The sequence below is a fragment of the Achroia grisella genome, unplaced genomic scaffold (genome assembly GCF_030625045.1).
Source record: "Achroia grisella isolate CSIRO2021 unplaced genomic scaffold, CSIRO_AGI_Agris_v1 utg1245, whole genome shotgun sequence".
In the NCBI taxonomy this organism is placed as follows: Eukaryota; Metazoa; Arthropoda; class Insecta; order Lepidoptera; family Pyralidae; genus Achroia; species Achroia grisella.
The window spans coordinates 1296460-1318793 of NW_026712606.1; the positions used below are offsets into that span (position 1 = coordinate 1296460).

The 22334-nt window shown below is 31.6% G+C and overlaps 1 protein-coding gene across 2 annotated transcripts; it reads left to right on the forward strand.

Moving 5' to 3' along the window:
• Window positions 1-1675: 1675 nt before the first annotated feature.
• Window positions 1676-22299, forward strand: LOC131854858 (transcriptional regulator ovo-like). 2 transcript variants are annotated; one of them, XM_059206035.1, is made up of 4 exons: window positions 1676-2042; window positions 16863-18583; window positions 18851-19276; window positions 21319-22299. In XM_059206035.1, exons 1-4 carry the CDS (start codon window positions 1880-1882, stop codon window positions 21502-21504), a joined length of 2496 nt encoding a protein of 831 aa, XP_059062018.1. In that variant the 5' UTR covers window positions 1676-1879; the 3' UTR covers window positions 21505-22299. The 2 variants fall into 2 exon arrangements, with proteins under 2 accessions (XP_059062018.1, XP_059062019.1); XM_059206036.1 differs by having other exon boundaries at window positions 1677-2042; window positions 16863-18526.
• The last annotated feature ends 35 nt before the right edge of the window (window positions 22300-22334 follow it).

Consider the following 22334-nt stretch of genomic DNA (forward strand, 5'->3'; position numbering starts at 1 on the left):
AATAGTATAAAGTGAAGCATGTAAGTGTTCACACCTTAGGTGTATGACCTACGGTCATCGATTAATAATGTTAAGGATGACTGCTGTTATTCTTATTGTAAAATTACCTATTTGAGGTGTTTATTTTTAGTGCCATTTTTAAAGCCTCAGTTAGTTTCAACTCGGTTAATGTTCTTTAAATATTTCGGCTTCTAAGTATGCCCGATAGTAATTGGCCGTTAAGAATAAATTTTCTATTCTTACATGGGCAAATTTCTTTCTGGTGTTGAATTAACTTGACATAATTTAATTAAAGGAAAAAAATTAGTGATATAGAAATTATTGACATACTAAATAATACTAGTATCATTAACGCAAAAATTTGTATTTGTTAATCTTTTAGACAAAAGCTACTGAATACATTTTAATAAAACTTTACCTTATATATTAGAATAACACATAGGCTATAATAATAAATAAAATATTTGTGTGAATTGTCCATAATATAATCATTATATAATATAAGTTAATAAGCAAATATTCTGCCGGGAAAACTTTTATATAAAGATAGATAGGATTTTTAAAGAAGAAAATAAGCTATTCGAACTACTAATCTTGCGCAGACGAAGTCGAACCGAACCGAACCAGCTTGTTTAATATTAAAAATGCTAATGTGGAAGTTAAGGAAAATATAATTTGTTCAACATTTGCGTTAATAAAACTTTAACAAAGATGTAACTGAAATAACCATGTTTGAAAGGATGGCGTCACAGGAACTTATCTATACTCATTGATCTATGACTAAAGATGCCGACAGTTCTTCTGCAATGAACTGAACAAAAAGATTTTAATTTCATCACAAAGGAGACTGTAAAGTTTATTGGTGTTGTTTTATTACTGGCGTTTGTAAATCCCTGTCCGTCCTTTTAGAGATTACTGTATGTAAAGGTCCTATTATTTTACATTATTTAAATGTAAAAGCTGCCGACAGCAAATACTGTGAGATACTTGCCTAATTTGTTTTATATATTAAACAATTTGCATGTATATAAAGTTAAAAAAAATTATAAAATATTCTTCATCTAACTATAATGCCTAATAATAAGCAAAATTATATCACTTTACAACGATGACTATGTTATACTCATCGTCTTATATAAAGTTATGCAAAATTAAATTAACTGTATTTTCCAAATATGTTATTGTCAATAACAGTTTTATTGTCGATCCTTGAGCTTTCAGCATGATTCATTATGATGATTCGACTGACACAGATTTTAAATCTTTCTCAGAATAGGTACAATGCCGTGACACTGAAATTGTTTTAATTTCAAATAATATAATGACAGTTTCAGTTAAAATATCGATTTAACACATGTGTTTATTTATATAAGAAAAAAAATCGACCGATATAAATAACAGTAAATATAAGTAACGTACTTGTAATTACTCTGCATGAGATGAAACTCAGAAAGGCATTGTTAGATAGAATGATGAAGGAAGATAGGCAACATCCATACACGAATCAGCACTTTTACTGGAAATACGTACTGGAATGCGTATTTGTGTAAGTGTGGTATGACGGTGCGGTGGTGTGGTGGTGCGGTGGTGCGGAGGTGCCGGTGGTCGGTGCGCGGGCGCACGGGGCCGGCGGCGGCGCCGGCGCGGGCGGGGGCGGACCTGTTCAGGCAACGGTGTCGCAGGCACCGCACGCTAGCTCTCAGTCCTTTCGCAGCGGCCAACGGTATTGAATGTGCCGCTACCTAATACGTACCAAATAAACATTAACAACGCGAGGAAACTTGCCGTGAAGTGTGATATGATGCTGACTTGTGAGTTTTAAAAGACAGTGACACATACGAACAGAAGGATCGAGTGCAGTGTACAATAACGCCCAAAGATGCCGAAGATCTTCTTGATTAAGAAGCGGCTGCATGAGCAGCAACTGGGGTTGCAGGAAGGGCAGGAGCTTCTATCTAGTAAAGCGGACCCCTTATGCCCCGGCTCACCTCTTGACGATGGCCCTATACCGCTTCTCTCCAAAAAAGACAAGGACTGCGTTGGTGAGTTCTTACAATATTAATATTTTAACAATACTTCCGATCACCTTTTAAAATACCTATCTTAACTTCCACCATCAATTACTTCTTATCAAAAGGAAACATTAATTTACCTGAATCTATATTTAATAACTTATTAAACTATGGGCTCTAATCTCTAAGATTCATTATTCAATTAATTCTTACAATTAAGCCGGTATTGATGTTCGCTATATCGTCATTGGTAGATACATCTTTTCCTCCATATGTTTCGCCAAATCGAGCGATACTTTTTTTAGTTCCTCCATAACGGCCACTTGCTTGCCCAAAAAAAAAACATACTCGGCTCGCACTTGAACAGAATCCTGTTCTCGGCTACGCTTCACCAACGAACTTCTACCTGAGATCATTTGTGTGACTTGCTTGATCCTAATCTGTCGCAGCTTTTATTAAAAGATATTCTTGGGTAGATTCTGTAAAAATCTCAACTATAATTGTTGCTTTAACGATTTCCTGGATTCTTTGAACCTTTGTTACAGCTTTTCTGGTACTACAATTTAGTATACTATTGTTATCTATCTTTAAATTATCTTTAATTTACACATACTTAATAATAACAATGAAAACGCCTTGTATTTGACCGTCATTTTACGTTTTAACGGTCCCAGTGAGCAGGTAGTTACCTACCAAGCGTGAATCACTGATATAACTGTCGTGTTTTTGCGATTTACCACGAAATGTTTACTCTCATTAACATGCTAAAAATTTTGACTGTACGTTTAGCTTCAATTTATTTTTTCTTAAAAGTATTAATTATATTTACCCAAATTAGCTTCTTGTATCTATTTAATAAAAAAATATATTTTAGCATTGGGATGTTAACATTTTTAAAATGTTATCGTAGTAAAGGCCTATTAATGTCATATTTTGATATACCTACATTAAATCGGTCTCTCCTCCGAAACCGATTAGAATTATTACGTTGACTAGGTTTTGCTTTCTGGTGTATGTTGCTTTGCCTAAGGATTAATATCAATGGAAGTACTTATCCACTGTCGGTGCCCTATAGTCAAATAAATAGGTATGACACTACATAGTTATGGCCAAATATTACATGATCTGACCTAGAACAACAGAATGAGAATACGTGGACGTGAAAATATGTCACTAGGTTTTTTTATTATAAATTTGATCGAAGGAACTATGTTTTTTGCAAACATAACGTAGTATATAGTTAAAAATGAGTTAAGTAGATATTATAGTTTGCATGCCATGATCCTTTAGATATAATTTTTACTCTATTGAATCGCTGCGTGAAAAAAGGGTAGACGATGTAAAACCTAATAGAGAAAAGTTAAACTTCATTGGCATTGATTATTATAAAAATCCAAAAATTCTTTTCTTTGTGTCATCTCGGTACATCTCTCTCTCTTTCTGTTCCTTAAGGAACAGAAATGCTTTTTTACTTAGTTTTTAACATTAAGGAATACATCCTTTGAATAAATTGTATTGATGTTTATTGATACTTGTTATACATATATTATTACATCTTGTAATTTCATTTGGTACAAATTTACAAATTACACTGTTAACTGTTACGCTAGCTTGAGGTCTGTATCCGAATTATTGCATTTCATGAACTTCTGAAAACATCTCTGTTTTCTTATACATTGTTATAAGTTTTATTACATGCGAATGAAGTGTGATGAACGCGATAGGAATTAACCGGATGATATGGTAGGTGTCAATGGTTGCGGCACAATGGCGCGGCTTCCGGTCATCGCATCGCTTTGTATTTAGGTTAGTCACCGCGATCTCTGCCGCCATTTCAATATAATTAACGTCGCCATTTAGATTTGCATAAATGTGTTCTCTATGTCGATTTCTTTAAAACTGATCACATCATCATTACTATACTGTAATTGTTTGTCAAGGTCATATATAGGATATCAGACAAATCAAATCAGTAATGTATCGAACACTTCGTATCACTACGATGTTTTCGTATGTTACTTACGGTATACTTAAATATCTACCCTCGATATTACATTAAAATTAAATATTTCTATTTGACAGAACATAATATTATACAAATTACATGTATTCGAAACATAATATCAATTCATTTAGTATATTTTCCATTAATGTCAATTCTTGTTGAATATTACATATTATTATTACATTAAATGTACATAAGTACTGGAAGCAATGTAATAATAGTACGTAATATTTTTAGGATATTATATTGTATTACTTTTCTTTAGATACCAAAAATACATAAACTACAATCTTTAATATGATATAATCCTACATTTAGGCCACATAAACACAATTGAATAATTTACAAAAAAACTTAAATAATGACATAAACCTTCTTCAGTAATCACTCTGTTGATTTATAAAAACTGCATGTAAATCCCTTCAGTAGTTTTTTTATATTATTGTAAAAATTACATTATTGTAAACAGACTTGACGTGAAACTTTGTTTTATAATATGTATAGATAATCCTACTTGTTAATAATATTACACAAGATTATTAACAACGATTAACATTTAGCTCATAGTGCGTAATATTTTTTTACTTGATAAATAAAAGTGTTGACAGAACATCCTGGTAATTTAAAAAATAATTATTGAACACAGAACACATTGTCGGAATAAATTACTAGTTACATGGTTAACAACAAATAAGTTTACCGTTAACCCGTATGTCGATCGTTTATTATAAAGGGTACCAAAATAGAAATAAAGGTCATAAAAATAGCAAAAAGTGAACACCAATTACAGGTGTTTTTTCACCTGTGCAAAAGGGCGACACGAAGGTCGGAACTTCATAACATGCGGGGTGATGTTTAAAAATAGGGGACGAGACTAATACATGGTTATTAAATACCTTAAGTTATAATAAATAAAACTGTAGAGTATAAGAATTCATAGAATTATTGGATTATATTTTTTATACATTAATAACTTTACCTCGTTTACATGACATATGACTTTTTCGTATAAAAAAATATAAAGCTATGATAACCCAGGACAACAGCCTATCCCGGGAGTATAGAAATTAAGCCCTGTGCTGAACTATTCACACCGAGGTCAATCATTATAAAATTAAATAAAAATAATAACATTCGTTACAACTCCTTCGCACAGAGAGTTTCAATACAAAAGACATCAACGAAATCGCGTGCAGTAAAATTTCAACTAATAAAATATATTTACTATTTCCTTCCAATTTAATAATATGGAAAGGTATTGATTGTAAACATTATTTTATTTATTTATACATCTAACAATAGTTCTTATATTTCAGTATAATAAGGAAACATACATAGAAGGAAACAGCATGCCCTTTTGTTACTAACAAGTAACCATATATTTGTAATTCCTATTAAATTTTCCAATCTCTCATTCTTTTGTAATTATATAACACATGAGAGATATTTAGTATAGTATACATATATGTAATTATAATTCCAACATGTAGAATATATCGCATCTAAGATGCATTTGATACTATTACATTAACAAATAAACTACAGAACTAAAAACAATTTGTATGTGTACTTCTACCATACATTACAAAGGTAAATGAATCATAGTAATAAAAACAAAACAATAGGTACAATAGTTAACCTTCAATTGTTTAGCAAAAACCGTTACCAATACATACTTATCAATTGTATTATATACCCACATTATTATAAAATTAAAAGAAATATTTAAATTAATTGTACTCACACAGTTTCAGTACGTAAAGACTGCTTAAAAAAACAAATAACACTAAAAGCCAATGCAAAATTCATTACTATTTCCAAAGAAATTATGTGCATTTAATTTGTATAATTTTGTACCATGTACCTACAGGTTAATTAAAAGGTTAATGAACGCTCGGCAACTACTATATAACAATAGAAAAATTTTAAGTCAAATAAATGTTTTATAAAGATAAACTAAAAACCACATTTTACTTTAACAAATATTGTGCATTTTAGTATCAACGAAATAATATTTGTAACTATAATATACTTATAGGATTTACTATATTTTATTGTATTATGTGGGCGCTAACAGTATCTACACGCTGGTAGATCACCAATTGAGCATGATAACATTAGAATGAGGTTAGATTGATATAACTAATCGTGATGAAATCACAAGGAAGCCAACACGATGGTTTCTAGAAGGAACCGCGTTGAGATCCACCTTAGTAATGGGGCTTATTAATAACAGTAGCCTCCCCTCCGCCACCCTGTTATTGAATATTACAAGTGCAATTGGTATTAATCGAGTGCGCAAACGCATCAAATAACGTGACATTTGATATTTATATACGCATTAAGGTCAAGACTTTTAAATGAGTCAGACAACGATAATATTTGTATGTACATATACTGTAATCATAGTAATCGTTATACAATTACTTATTTTATTAACAGTAAATTATTGTAAAGTGTAACAACACCTCAAATATCGATGTTTGATCGCAGACTTGACTCGATTGCTCTTATAACGACTCAGTATGAAATCCTCATATAATAATTGTTTAAAATTCATATTTCAATTGTAATTATCCAAAGCTAGTTACTTGCTTCATAATTTAAAGGTAACTATAGTATTAATTTCGTAAGTACAGTGAATATTAAGAAAATAACAGTAGATCCAGTAAAGTACTAATAAATGTAACATATACATATTTTTGTTTCTATTTACTCATATATATTATGTTTAATGTTGTTAGTTAATAGTTTCAGAGACAATGAATAAAAAAAAACAGGGTACGGTGACCTTGAACAAAGTAGGTACTTACAACATGAAACTATACATAGTGTCCACGTGATCTCTACAAATTAATGTAAAAAAAATGATAAGAAAAAGAATGCATTAAAATAAAACCCTATCGCATGTTGCTATTAACCAGCAAAATCCACAACTTTATGAATAACCGAAAAAGAAGCAATTCACTGCCATGTGGCCTATTGTATTCAACCATTGTTATAGCTGTTCTTTTTAAGGTTTGCAATTTTAAAGCGTGATCGTAAAAAAAACGTTTACTCTAAGAATAGGCTCAGTATAATGTTGGTCCGTGGTAATCATGTTTAAATTATTGAGTTTTAGGAAGCTATTCCATATTTATTACGTCTTCAATTTAGTAATTAAAATTATTTTCTTTTCATTTCACCACAGCTGTTGTAATATTTTCAATACAGAGTAGGTATTTAATACTACATATTTATCATAGCTAATTCTTATAAATGTGCGAGTATGAATCACTACAACTACCGATTTTCGTAAATGTAAGATTTCTTTATATAATCATACAAAATTGTTACAGTTGTATTGTTATTATGTTGTTTAAAAAACAGTCAAATAAATAAATATGTTAATGTAATAAATATAATTCAAAATAACTAATAAATAGAGGATTATTACATTTTTATTGCAGAAGATATTCAATAAGAACTTAGTTACAAATAATTGTTCAAAAATGGAAGTGTGTAAATCTTTCGAACAGAAACCGAGTATTTCTCTGACTTTCGTCAGTCGGCATCCTACATTGCTACATAACATGCATAGTTTAGTCAAATAAGCCAATATTTTGTCTCTGTCAAGTTAAGCAATAAAAAAGGGATAGTTATAGACGATGGTCCAAGGTTGAACAAGGACTTGCCATTTATTTTTTGCGCTAAAATCAAGATGTGTCGCACGTGACGTGTAGGAATGACCGAAATTCCCGCACATGTTCTTATAAATAAACACTGGTTTTTTTCGAAGCCATTTGAAGGTCCTCTTTATTCTATTACATATTATACCCAATTAAAATACAAAGTGGTTAGTTTCTAGTAATTTTTGTTATAAATATATCATATAAGTCATGATGTAATAAAAAAGTAATATATACATACCTAAAAATAATATTTATTAGGATCTTCCTAAAATATAACAGTATATGATGAAATTATAAACCACAAAACCGCTAATCATTCATTGTTCACCAAAATGCAACCGCAATATACAAACTTGTATTATTTTGGAGTACACACAGTTTATTTCCATTGAGAAATATTACAATATATTCTATATCTATGTGTTACTAAATTTTAGAGGCATCTATGAATCTATCATGGCATTGAAAGTCACATACAAAATCATTTATTCATATAGGATTTTTTTTTATTACTTCTGTAATCAACATTTATTGTAGTTGTGATCAATAGATTTTTTGTAATTTATTCAACGAATAACAAATAAATAACTTGAGACTTTAAATGAAAGTTATCATATTATGAAAACAACACAAACAAAATAAGATGTCTTTGGACTCAACAGGCGGGATTTTTATTTTAATTACCCTATTTCGTTTGTTTAAATTGGCCTTGAATAACTATACCGTGGTTATAAAACAGTAGGGCCAGAAGTAATTAGATTAAAACAATTAGAATAATCGTTTCCGACCCTGAGTTACAAATTATTTCCCATGGTTATTGTACCTCTTTTTTATATTACATAGCCGTAATCCTAGGAAGCATCTAGTTTAGTACTTCAGGCAATATAAACAGGAAATACAAAGTACTGGGGACTATTCAAAAATGCTGAAAATCAATTAAATTTATTATAACAAAGATTATCTGTATTCTGTTCTAGGATTTGTAATCTATATATTCAAGTACATAAACCTGTAAATAAAATTATTATATTTAATGAACTGCAAAATTATATCAAATCACGTAATAATAGTTAATGCATGTCAATCCATTAAGTAAAAATTATACTGACCACATTACCGCAAATTGTTCTTAAAATGCGAAATGTCATTATGTATATAACGAGTCACATTAAGTAGCCGCATTGGTATTATACCAACACGACATATTATGTGTGAATGACACAATATATATATGTATATAATATTAATAGAGGTCCGCCCCGGTTTGTCCCGAGTTCTAATAACTTTTGTGCGAGACGTGTACCTTTATACTGTCATAATATTAGTTTATATATTATGATAGTATACATTTAAGTACACGTCTCATAAAATATATAAGAATTTTCATTATCATTCGCATTCTTTTCTGCCGATTCTCAGACCTACTCAATACGCTCACATATATATTTCATGAGCAAACGTTGTTTTGTCAAGCCGTTTTGGAGGTATGTATTTTTGGGAACGAAACTAAAAATTGACTGTGACACGAGAATTTTATATATAAAACAAAACCAAGAATAGAGCATCTATTTAGAAGTCGCGACTACAGTATCTATAATATTGCGGAAACGTTAAAGCCATGCGTATGACGGCCATTATCAGACTATGCGAACCTCGCTTGAACCGCAGACACAGTTCTACGGTTTATTATGATATTGACAATAACGGTATACCTACCAATTACACTGCATGGAACGTGAATGCCACGTAATTATCCATTGACGTCATAACAGTGTTCGTAATTACACGCGAGGTAGTCTAAATAAGTTGTTATTACCATTACACTACATATTTTAATGTAACTATACTTTATACACACTCGTAATATAAACAAGACGTTTGTTACTCAATATAGAATTACTTATCTGTCCTAATGGTTAACTCTCTCGAGAGAGAGAGTTAACTTCATATTAGGACAGATACATCCATCTTTTTTATCTTTTATTTTCACGGCTAAATGAGAAATAATAGTACACCTATCAGCTAGCTATAGATATTAATTAACATTGCATTACTGGCAATACGAATATGAAATTCCTGATACAATATACATTTAGATCTAATTGATATATGGATCTTATAGACCACCATGTCTGATACTTTTGTACTTGTAATGTTAGTACGGATATCGCTTCTCATTTTGCGTTCCTGCTTTTGCTTCTTATTGAATTCTGCAATATGCGTATTTTCTGTATGAAAGTAGTATCAATTATATATCATCTTTGTAAAGTCTATGTATTTTTTAAATTTATTTTAATCACTAAAGACATATAATACGAAAATCATATTAATAGCTTTTCTTTTCTTAATGATGATAATGGAATGGTGCATCCGCTTGCGTTAACGGTTTAGTGGCACCAATGATGGATGATAGGATGAGCATGAGGTTCTGTCAGTTAGGCCATCGTGGTATTCACCATGAATTTATCACGATTGTTTCCAGACGGAACCACGGTAGGTCAACCTGACATGGTACATTATTAGCAATGGCGTTTTTAGTCCACATTACTAACAATCCCCTTCTTCCCTCATATTAATTGCTAAAACAACTAATAATACCCACTTTGACTATTGAATTGGAACAATAAAAGATTGAATCTACTTTAAATATACGTTCAGAGCGGTCAATAGTTAGAAGTTACTTAATTATCGTTACACTAACACTGCACATTGAAAGATAATGATAAACAATTACGTCTCAGTGTGCTGATATTTTTAGCTCTGTTACAATCTTTGTCAATATTGTCTATGCCAATAACTGGTGTATGGCAGAATTGACGTTCAATTGTTACAAAATATTACTTACAAAGTTATAAAGAATAGCACTGATAAAAAACGAAATATACTCTGTGAAATGTGAGAATGAATGAATATATTTTATATTTAACAGAATTTATAATATCTCTGTCTAATAATAACTAGAATATGAGTCCTAAAAATATTTTAAGAATGTTATAAAACTTCTAATTTGTAGCATTAGTATAATTACTAATACAATTATTGTCACTTCTCTAACATATCTATAGAGAGACGAGATACTATTTTCTATCATAATAACACCCATTCGTCATTACTAGCACTTCGCCTTATCGAATGCATTAAGGACCACCTGGGATGAAAACAAAACCTTTATCTCATTTTAAAACGAAAGCTTTTATGTTATAATATGAACGCTTATGACTACTACAATGGATAATTCAACATATCCAATCAGGACTGTTAACAGAAAATAACAATAAGTATGTATATTTGTACGAATACTGATTATTAACATTTAGAGTAGGTTTTTCCAATCACTTAATAATATATTTTTGTATTTTATTATTAAAGGGAATTATAATAATCATGAAAGCAATAATATTAATATTATCTTGAAAATAATATTATCTTGTGTGTGGAACATTTGGACATAACTGTACCAAGTAGGATTTCAATGAGAATGTAGTAAATACCAAAGTAATTCGTGTTGATTAGAATAGAATAGAAGATATTATATAAAATCACTGTTATACTCTATAATGTATGGTAATAAATACAAAAAAATATAATCAATAATCACCTCTTTTAAGAAGTCGGTTGAAAAACAAATATTTCATTACAAAGTTAAATAAAATATCATACGACTGACGAATGCTTACATCTTATAAACGTAAGGTCATCTCCATTGTTGTGTCACGCGCAATAAAAGATAATCTTTTCGTGAGTTTTGGAGCAATTTGCTGTGACTGCCCACGGTCTTGCTCTTCGTATAGCAGCCATACGTAATGGAAAATCTGCGAAGGTTTACATCCTGAAACGAATATTATTATTAACATCTAATAACGGTAGTTATACTTTTTTTGTTTTTAAATTCGGGATTCTCTTAAGAACGACATCGATATGTTTTTTATCTGAAAAATCATCGACAAAAATCATAAACAAAAGTTTATTTTTAAACCTTGATTGGTTTATGTCATATCATTAACATGAAATTCACTCTCTAGTCATTTATATACTTACCTCACTATTTCTATGAAGACTAACAGGATTTCATAAATTGCTCTTGGAAAAAAAATGCTTTAAAATCTTTTAAAACTTTAATAGAAAACCAATGTTATCCAGTTAATTTAAGTCTACCTTTCAAATCTCTAGTCCCACAGAAAAAAAATAACGGTAACCGCTTTAACGGATAAACACGTAATAAAATTCGAGTTGCCTCCGAAACTTGTATCCGATGAAACAAGGCAGCCGATTGCCTTCTAAATACCGGATTTTTTCTATTGACTAGCTGAATAAGTCGATACTAGCCTTGAACACTTCGCTAAACATATTTAGGTCATTAACCCTCGCCAAATCTGGTTGTGATTCACACCGTGAACAAAATAATAATAAAGCGTTGAACAGTTTTTGCGACCGTTCATTTAGACGCGACGTATTAGAATCGTCGTTTTTATAGCATACCTACAGCGAATAATTGTTATTGAAAAATATACGGAAGGCAAGGTAACATTTTGTAGGTGGTGTGAGCGATTAGCGTAGGCCGGCTTGAGCACTGCCTTCATAGGATTGATCTCTAACCTCGCGAATAGATACAAATAAGTATAAATAGTATAAAAATAATACTTTTGATGTTGTGAATTTTGTAAATGTATTCCTTAGTAATGTAACAACGCAACATAGAATCAAACATATACATATCTAAAAAAGGATACATGCTTCTCGAACTCTGTTATTGACTACAAGTATATACATTATATACTTATTGTTGACACTTCATATTTATTAGATACTTAATAATCTATTGGTAAGTCGTAATCGTGGGTGGGTTCAGTGTGAGTGAAACCAGGAAAACAGTTAATTTTCGATAAATATACCATTCTGTTACAACTTTATTATACTTAAGTTCAGATTACTCAGACTATTTGAATTTATTAAAGCGACGAGGTGTTTTATTATTCGGTATAGTTTATAAATTACAAAACAAACAAGAATTTCTGGGAGACCTAATGAAGAAAACAAAAATAGCCTAAAATTACAACATAATAACATTATAGATAACAACATAAACAATAACATTATAGCAATCGTTTAAAAATTATTAAAACATTATTACTATAAGTCACTAATACAATATGAAAGCAGTTTTTACTACGTTTTTGTTTTGTACTGGATAAGATAAAAAGTTAACTAACTTTCAGGCATAGTAACGCACGAGACTTATCAAAGTGTAATTTGTGGTATTTGTAACGTAGTATTTACTGCGTGAAGCGATTACTTCTACTTCTATTAGGTAAGTATCAACTTATTTGGCATTCTAGTCATACAATATACACAAGTACCTGTACACTATCTTCTCAATATGCGCCCATGCACATGATAAACAATTCAAAACAAAAAAAATGTCCTTCGACACGACCTTTTAACCGATTCTTGTGGCCGGTGCACACGCTCGCGAGTACCGTGTGTTATCGGTACAAGCTTATAAAAAAGGCTTCAACGGAATTTTATGTACTCAGAGTCCGGAGCGGTTCTTCATAGCTGTCTTTCATTTTATAATGGGTTTAAATGCTAACAGAGTCCGATAACCTCAGTACAAGGACACTCTAGCTCGTCCATCCGTACTCCTTAGCTTTATTAATGGCCAAAGCATGTTTTGCCGCCTCTTTATTATCTACATAAGTTCTTATTATTTTATATTCATGTAATTATATTTTATGTATGATCTAGAAAAAGGAATAATACAATTTTTAGACTGGTAACCAGAAAATTCAAATAATGGCGTTTTTTAGCTGTGGTCTTCTACATTTCTGTGCTACCGTCTTACATATACCACCTTTCAGAAGGAATACTAATACACTAAATGTCTGTAAACATTACATACATATAAATAAATAAAACTGAATTGTTTGTTTATAATTTCAACTTCAACAGCTTTGCACTAAATGCAGATAGCAATATTACATGGAGTTAACTTAATTGCTAAATAATATCATTCGCCATCAACTATTCAGTAGTTATCCTCTAGTGAAATATTGTGAAAGACAAGCGGACAGCATTACATTGTAAGTTCTTCCCTTTTGTATATTTTTAAGATGAACATCATAACAAGACAAAATTAGTCTAATCCATAAACCATTCAAAACCGGTGTACCTACCGTATATTTTTTACCAAACCAACACACAGGAACAATAAAAAAAATCTTAAGTCGAAGGCTATCGTCGTCATGGCGTCATGAATTTGTATCACGCATTTAATAGGTAGTAGTAGTACCTCTCATTGTAAAACGATTCTGTACTGACAAAATGCAATTAATCATTTTGGCATTTCAGAATAACATTTTGCTTATGATTAATGCATCGATAATTATTATAACTAATACATAATCCTATCTAATTTATATATTACATTATAGTTTTAACGTCAGGAGTTATGTTAAGGTTATATGATGCTAAGACATTATTTTTATCTCCCACAAGTCTAACTTATGATCTTTATGAACATCTATGCACCTTTAATCTTATTGATTAAAATATAATTGAATATACAACAACATATTGACATTAAAAGTGCACAGATAATATAATTTTTTCTATTAAGTCATTTTCCTATTAAGTAATGTAATATATACTTACTACATAAAATAAAACAAGTATGCTAAATGTTTATTGATTAAGTTTTTCTGCATAAATAAAATTGTTATATAAAAGCAAAGTCATATTTAGTAATATGTTTTTAATGATCATACTTTGAAAAAATATCTTAAATACTTTTCACATTATACCTGTGTAAGTACCTACGTAAAAACTAACCAACATACTGATTTAGCATTGCTAATTATTGCCAAAAAGTGACGCGAGGAAGGCAGCGTTAATGGCCAAATAATGAGCGTTCGCTTACAAGGTTACCCGCACTGTTTCTTGGCAGGAAACGGCACTAACTGAATAGATATGGACATGGTAATTACGGAGCCTTGACTTACCGTTTTAGAATAAAAACCGCACTATTTTAATGCGCGATATGAACGTTTGCAATTTGTATGGTAAATAAAATATGGTTTTAACTAATATTCAATAAAGATGATTATATCACTAGTAACTCGTAATCATATTGTAACTTTTATCATCAAGTATTGCATAATTATTATCCTAAAATAAACATAGTGATACTAGTTTTGGGATGTTTTCTCATCACATACCTGCACATATATGGGCTTACGAGTACGTGCATACGTAAATACTATGTGTTAAACATATACACATAACAGCCTATGAACATATGTCGTATATTACATGTGCGATAAATTTTCGCCACTGTGATATAATGGACCAGTCAGTGCTTTATTGCAGTTTTACTACCGGATTGACGAGTCCAAAAAAATATTATTTTACCCTCAATATTATTCACACCTACATTACAATATCTACAAGAGGAGGTTACCACGCGTATCACTTGTGATATCCTAATGTTCTTATAAAGGTAACGGTTATCGTTTACCATCAGGTGAGCCTTAACATCTCACTCCTCAGGAATTGCGATGCGTAATAAGGATATTATATGCATTTAACGCGCACTACTTACGAGAGCAATCATTTGACATTCAATATTCTCAATATTTTCCATTCACTATGCCAAAATATAATATTCAATAATACTTGAAAATCCTATGACAAGTATCTCATTACAATTCTCGCGCGTACCGCAGCAGCCGTGTGTCGTCCTAAGAATATTAATTAGGAACCCTGTTCTGGTTCTAAATGTCAAGCCACACAGACATTGGTGGAATAAAAAGTTATAGAGTCTTATGACATTTCACCTTCAATAATATTTGTGCACATATTATCATTACATTTGTGCTTTCAATACAAAATCTCATTCTAATTGTGGTTATTCAATATTCATCATGCTGCATACTATAAACCCATAGCAACTTAAATTATCTATGTTAGATATTCATGTTTGCCTATACAATTCATATGTAAAATTACATTTTAACTTTCTTATTTTTTCAAAATGTTGAAATAGTTTCAATAAAGAAGTCTTTAGTTTTGTACGGTAAGTCAATCAAAATTACTTCTCTTTTTATCAATATGAGTTCAAATCACACTAAATAAAGAATATTAAAATTATTAAGAATAAATAATATTATAAATTTAGAAACAGTTAAAAGTAACTAATTTTTAGAAGTAGTGAAATATTTCATAGTCACCATTTCCATCTGTAATAGAACTGTTCATATACATATAACATCATATATATAGATTATAGTACAATAAAATTGACAACAATATCGGAAGTTGTCATGTAGACTTTGTAATTAATCTATAAAAATAATAATATGTGTAGTAGAAAAAGAAAAATAATGCGTTTGTAAAAGTGGAAGAGCTAGGAAAATTATAAAAACCAACCATGATATATGGAAATAACAGTGCACTATGGTCATACAGTTTAAAAAAATATGAGACCATGCTCCGTTTCGTCACGACTGCCCGCACAGACGCATACAATTACGAGCACAGACAAAAAAGAGCCCCAACAATGCAGGCATCGTCCTTGAATCCCTAACAAAAGCTGAGAAAGGGCAAAGGAACTCGTTTAAGCCAACCTTGAGACTTTCACTGACTACCTACGCACTTTTGTTGAAATAGTTTATTTCAATTGAAACAGAATTTTACACTTCATTTCATTTCATTCATTATCTGTAATTACATGCTTTATTATTTTGAGTTCTACTATGTTGCGATCATTTTCATCTTTGTTTAAATATTATTATTCTATATTTAGTCGGAATTGATGATATATTCAATTGACACTGTTAAAAATGATATCACGGTAGACAGGAAACATTAACTGAATGGGTAAAACTCAGTGGTGTCAATGGATGGCAGATTTGGGTCGAGATTGAATTTGTCACTTTGTCCGCTAGAGCGCCAATTGTAATAAATACAACACGCACACATAGAATTCTAGGCGTGTATGTGGAGGCGAGTATTACCGTTATGGAGGCACATACCAGTGACGTCAACGAGGCCTTATGCCTCCAACGCTACACGAATACTTTAGTAATGAGCCGAGGACGAATATTTTATACTGTTTACTCTAAAGTATTTAATATATTTTATTATATCACACTAACCATATACATATTTTCTTTTCAGATCGAGACGTCTTTGGAGAGAATAATGGAACTAGAAGTGTACAAGATATACACACAAAAGAGCCAATTAGATTCATTTCATCAATTCTTGGAGGTGGCATTCCATACGGCAGTCATAGAGGACACGTTCTCACACAAGCAGAACGTAAACAATATTTACCAGTAGTTTCGGAAGAAAAGAAACCTGATGACAGACCATTAATAAAAGAAGAGAAAGATGCATTAGACAATGACCCTGTAGTCCTGCCAACTAGAAACACTCCTTCACCTGAATCAGTACCTTCACCCAGCATAGACAACAATGTGACGTGTCAAAAGGTTTCTGTCATTCAGAGAACACCATCACAATCTCAATTTCGTGATAATAAGAAAGAATTATCAGAAGTGAGCATTCCATCAACACTCCCTACGCCAGAACCGGAACAAGATCAACCGATCGATTACGTAATAGCAAAAAAGCGTGGAGAGACAGAAGATGAAGAAACGGAGAAAAAGATAAGAGAACAAAGGAGAACCAGTAGTTCTAAAATTGCTAACGGAATTTTGGCTAGACCTGTGCTTGTTTTGCGAAATTGTCCCGCTAAAGTTCCAGGCATTATCAATGCCGCTGCAGGACACGGCAGGTCAACAGGTAGCAATGGTTCCTCTAGTAGTTCTCAAAACAGTGGAAGCTCAGGTAGCTTCAGCTCTGGAAGTGGTAGTACTGCTCCTTCATCGGGGGGAGGCGGAGCCATTGGTGGAGGGTCAGGAAGCGGTGGCAATGGTCGGGACGGTAGATCTAACTATGGACCCAACAGTCCACCTACGGGAAGTCTACCTCCTTTCTATGAAACATTAGGACCCTCTTCAAAAGGAGGACAAAATTCTTTCAACGCCAATAGTAATTTCACTAACGAATTCAATATTATCAATGGATTCAATATGGACTGTGAAAACAATGAAAATTCTACAAATTTCCCAGAACAAAGTAAACAATATTCGTTAATGCAGAATGCCCATTACGGCTTAGCTCTAAAAGATGAAGAAATTGATTATGAAAATAAATTAGAAAATTTAGGCGCAATTAGCAACTATCCAAATAATTTTGACGATTCTATGGTAGTAGATATGGGAGATGATGTCATAGATAATTATCAATTCTCTACGACTTTAACGTTCTCAGGTACAAATGAAGGAATTTTAAGCAATTTATCAGACTCGACAGAAGACTTCGCAAATTTGTTAAACAATCATGTTGAATCTATAACAGACTCGGAACTTAGAGAATCATCATCAATTACTCCGGACTCTGTACACAATCCATTAGACATTGAAACTTTGGCAGAGCAGGTAAATTTAAGTAGACAGTATTATGAAAAAGCCAATTATTTAGCATTTGCCAGTCAAGAACAAAATTCATCTTATAATTTTGCTAAAGATCGTCCAGATTTACTGATGCAATTAAATCCAGCATTATTACAACACAACGAGGGTCAAATGCAACAGCTCCAAATTCACGTTCAGTTTCAGCAAAGGCCACAAATACTATCTCCCGGATTTCCATTCACTAGTCACTCATTAGAGTTGGACTCTCCTACTGGCGTGTCACTGCCTTCGCCTGGTGGGAACAATTCTTTGGACAGTAACAATCACATCGAGAATTCGTCACTCAGTCCTGCAGCTGCTGTAAGTCTCAAGAAAGGCTCTATCAACGAGAGCAAAATGCAAATCTTGCAACATAGGGTAAGCATTATTTGATTTTAAGGCGAAGCTATAAATATGACAATAGTAAAATGACAAAAAAATTTAATTGAATATTAATATAAGATATTAATTTGAATCGCTAAGCCTGAATCAACTATGCTTTCACTTACTGGATTTGAGTTCGTTTATTGAATTATATTATGGTAATAGCAATAAGCTCAGCCTTATAATTTAATAATGAATATTACATTACGATTCTATCAAACATTTTATTTAAGTATTAAATAGCAATTTTATTATTTGCAGTTGGGTTTGCCTGCGGAACTACCATTGGAATTCATCAATGGTGGACACGGCGTAAAAAATCCCCTGGCAACTGAAGCCAATGCACGCCAACGCGAAGAAGAAAAAAATAAACAAGTGTTAGTTAGCGAGGATGATCCTACCAAGTTCGTTTGCAGGGTGTGCTCAAAGAACTTTAGCTTACAGAGGCTTTTAAACCGACATATGAAATGTCATTCAGACGTGAAACGATACTTATGCACTTTCTGCGGTAAAGGATTCAATGATACGTTTGATTTGAAACGTCATACCAGAACGCATACTGGAGTCAGACCTTACAAATGTAATCTATGCGAAAAATCATTCACGCAAAGATGCTCACTAGAATCGCACTGTTTAAAAGTCCATGGTGTACAACATACTTACGCTTACAAAGAAAGACGAACAAAGGTAATTATTAATAATTTTGTTTAATCCTTACTAATATTATAAATGCGAAAGTAACTCTGTCTGTCTGTCTGTCTGTCTGTCTGTCTGTCTGTCTGTCTGTCTGTCTGTCTCGCTTTCACGCCAAAACTACTGAACCGATTTAAATGAAATTTAGTACGCAGATAGTCTAGGCGCAGAGGAAGGACATAGGCTACTTTTTAATGCATAAAAGGGTTGTAAGGGGTTCAAAATGGAAATACAAGGTTATCTTTATGCGGTTGAATCCTTATTCGTCATCTTTTCATTTCACTAGCTAACAACCAATCAACACATCGCGTGCGTTTGCGCCATTCGCCATCTTTTCATTTCACTAGCTAACAACCAATCAACTCATCGCGTGCGTTTGCGCCAATAAGGTATCCATCACAGAGAACATAACCACAGATAACATAATGTAAAACGAAAGATCTTGCCGGAAACATGACGTTGACGTTTAGTGAAAATATTGTTTTTTGACACTTTTTTATGATAAAATCGTATATCGTGTATATGTGTTTTTTCTTTAAACCTGAAATTGGCCGATTGCGAGACAAATTTGGCGATTTTTTTTATTAATTTCTTTTACGGCTCTGGATACAAGCCCAGTTTAGCCCAACTTAAAGTTTTACAATATAAATTACAAAAATTAAAGTCAATGTCCAATGTTAAATAATAATAAATAAAAAAAAACTTAATAACAATCACAATTTCTTCAAATTTTATTATTTACATTTTTGAAAGAATGTTGTGGTGTGTATCCGAAATTAAATTATTTACCCATTTTTGTAGGTTATACAGAAATAATGTGTGGGTGTTTATTTAAAAAGCATTAACACAAAATTAATAAAGTATAGGTATTAATAAATATATGGTTGTTGTATCAAAATAGAATTTTCTTATTTTTCACTAAAATAAAAACTAACTGTCTTTTTTATAAAATAAATGACCTTTTCATTGTGCCATATATTATGGAACTATTTAAATTATTTAGCTGATTGTAAGAAACAAAATGTTGGTTTGTAGATTAATACTGTAAAATTATTATTTGTACGGAAACGATAAAAATATAAATTCACGCCAAAACTACTGAACCGATTTGAATGAAATTTGGTATACAGATAGTCTAGACCCTGAGAACGGACATAGGCTACTTTTTAATGCGAAAAAAGGGTTGTAAGGGGTTAAAAGGGGGGATGAAAGATTGTATGGAAGAATCATTTTTCTAGAAGCTTGAAACTTATTTTTGAGACTGTTGATTAAATATAAATAAAAATGACATTCAATGTTTGTAAAAAATAGGGTACTTTTGAATGTGAAAAAAGGATTGTAAGGGGGTTGCAATGGTACGCTGTATGGAAGAATCGTCATTTTTTAAAACTAGAAGTTTGAGACTCATTTTTAGCCATTCAATGTTTGTAAAATTTTTACTCTTCGGGGGAGGGGGGGTAGTAAAATAAAATAGGGAATGAAAGTTATTGTGGAAATTTGCTGTTTGTGTGGTTGTGGAAGCTAGAACGATTAAACTTTTTTCTTTGTCTTTTTAGAGTTAGTTTATTAAATACCCTACTGATATTATACATGTGAAAGTAACTTTTGTTTATCTCGCATCTCGCTTAAACAGAGACATAGGTTACTTTTTAATGTGAAAAAGGGTTGCGAGAGGATTGAAAGGGTAGATCCAAGGTCATATAGATGTATAATTTTGAATCTTGAAATTTATTTTTTTATATATTTTATTTTTATTTTTTATCATTTTTTGCTAAAATGATGAAACTTATTTGATACTTATATTGTGTTAATTGAGTTAAATATTTTTTTTAAACGGCTATACGTATTACATATTTTAAGTTTTAATATATGGCTTTTTGATACTCAGTTACGTTTAAACGGCTATACGCTTGTCAATTCAATGTCATAGGATACATTTTAATGTAATTCACATGAGAAAAGCCATGAAAAAGTACTGTAAACTATATTCTTACTTAAAGTATCTCTGATGTATAAACCTGTTTTATTCTTTTTAGATGTACGTGTGTGAAGAGTGCGGACATACGACTTCTGAACCAGAGGAACACTACATGCATCTAAAGAAACAACATCCATACTCACCCGCGCTGCTGAAATTCTACGACAAAAGACATTTTAAATTCACGAACGCATCGTTCGCCAATCAGCTACTTGGCCAGCTTCCCATGCCGGTCCATAATTAGACATAATATAAACAAATTAAGAAATCAATCGGTATTCATGAAAAATTACTCTCTAATATACTAAAACCGATTACAGCAAAATTAAATTAAATAATTTATTATCAATTACTCTGTAGATACAATGGAATGATGGGTACTTAATTACGAATTTAGTCCGTCCGATTTAGTAAAAATAATGCAAAGTATTGACTATAGAGATAGAGCCCCAGTGCATTTCGCTAAATTTGAAGTTATGCACGCAGAAATTTCTTCGTACGTAATCTATGTCTTCCATAAATGTAGACATTCCGTTGTAAAACTACATAAATTTAACGGTTTATATTAAACTATGGAACTGTCCATCTTTTGTTCCCTTATATACCTTAATTTTTAACAGTCAATGTGAAAAATATCTTCGCCTACTCTTTAGGCATGACTGCAAAAATCAAAGTATCGGGTATTATGTGCAATCTTTGGTGAAGGTACGGGATTATCACTTAAGTATAGTTGTAAGTTAGACTATGACAGTTTAGCTTTAGCCTTAACGGATATCTCATAAAAATATAAGTTTCATTTCAAACCAGCTAGTGTTAAGAGATTATTATGTCAAATAATATTGGATAAACGGATGGTGCTAAATTCTTTTATTGCTGACTTGAAATGAAGCGGCTATGGATCGGATGACACTTCTTGTCCGATCTATAAATTATATTAATGTTCTCGAAGCATTAATATAAATTAACTCCACAATAAGGAATTTCTTTCCTCATTTAGTGATACTAGCTTCTAATTGTTTCTCAAAATATTAACACAAAATACGTCACAATGTTATGTGTACTCTATAAAAATGT

What these genes read in the sequence shown, in the direction of transcription:
- LOC131854858 (XM_059206035.1), top strand. Translation starts at nt 1,880, where the DNA reads ATGCCGAAGATCTTCTTGATTAAGAAGCGGCTGCATGAGCAGCAACTG. An exon ending in AAAAGACAAGGACTGCGTTG is followed by an intron (nt 2,043 to 16,862) that starts GTGAGTTCTTAC and finishes TTTTCTTTTCAG; the next exon opens with ATCGAGACGTCTTTGGAGAG. An exon ending in TGCAAATCTTGCAACATAGG is followed by an intron (nt 18,584 to 18,850) that starts GTAAGCATTATT and finishes TATTATTTGCAG; the next exon opens with TTGGGTTTGCCTGCGGAACT.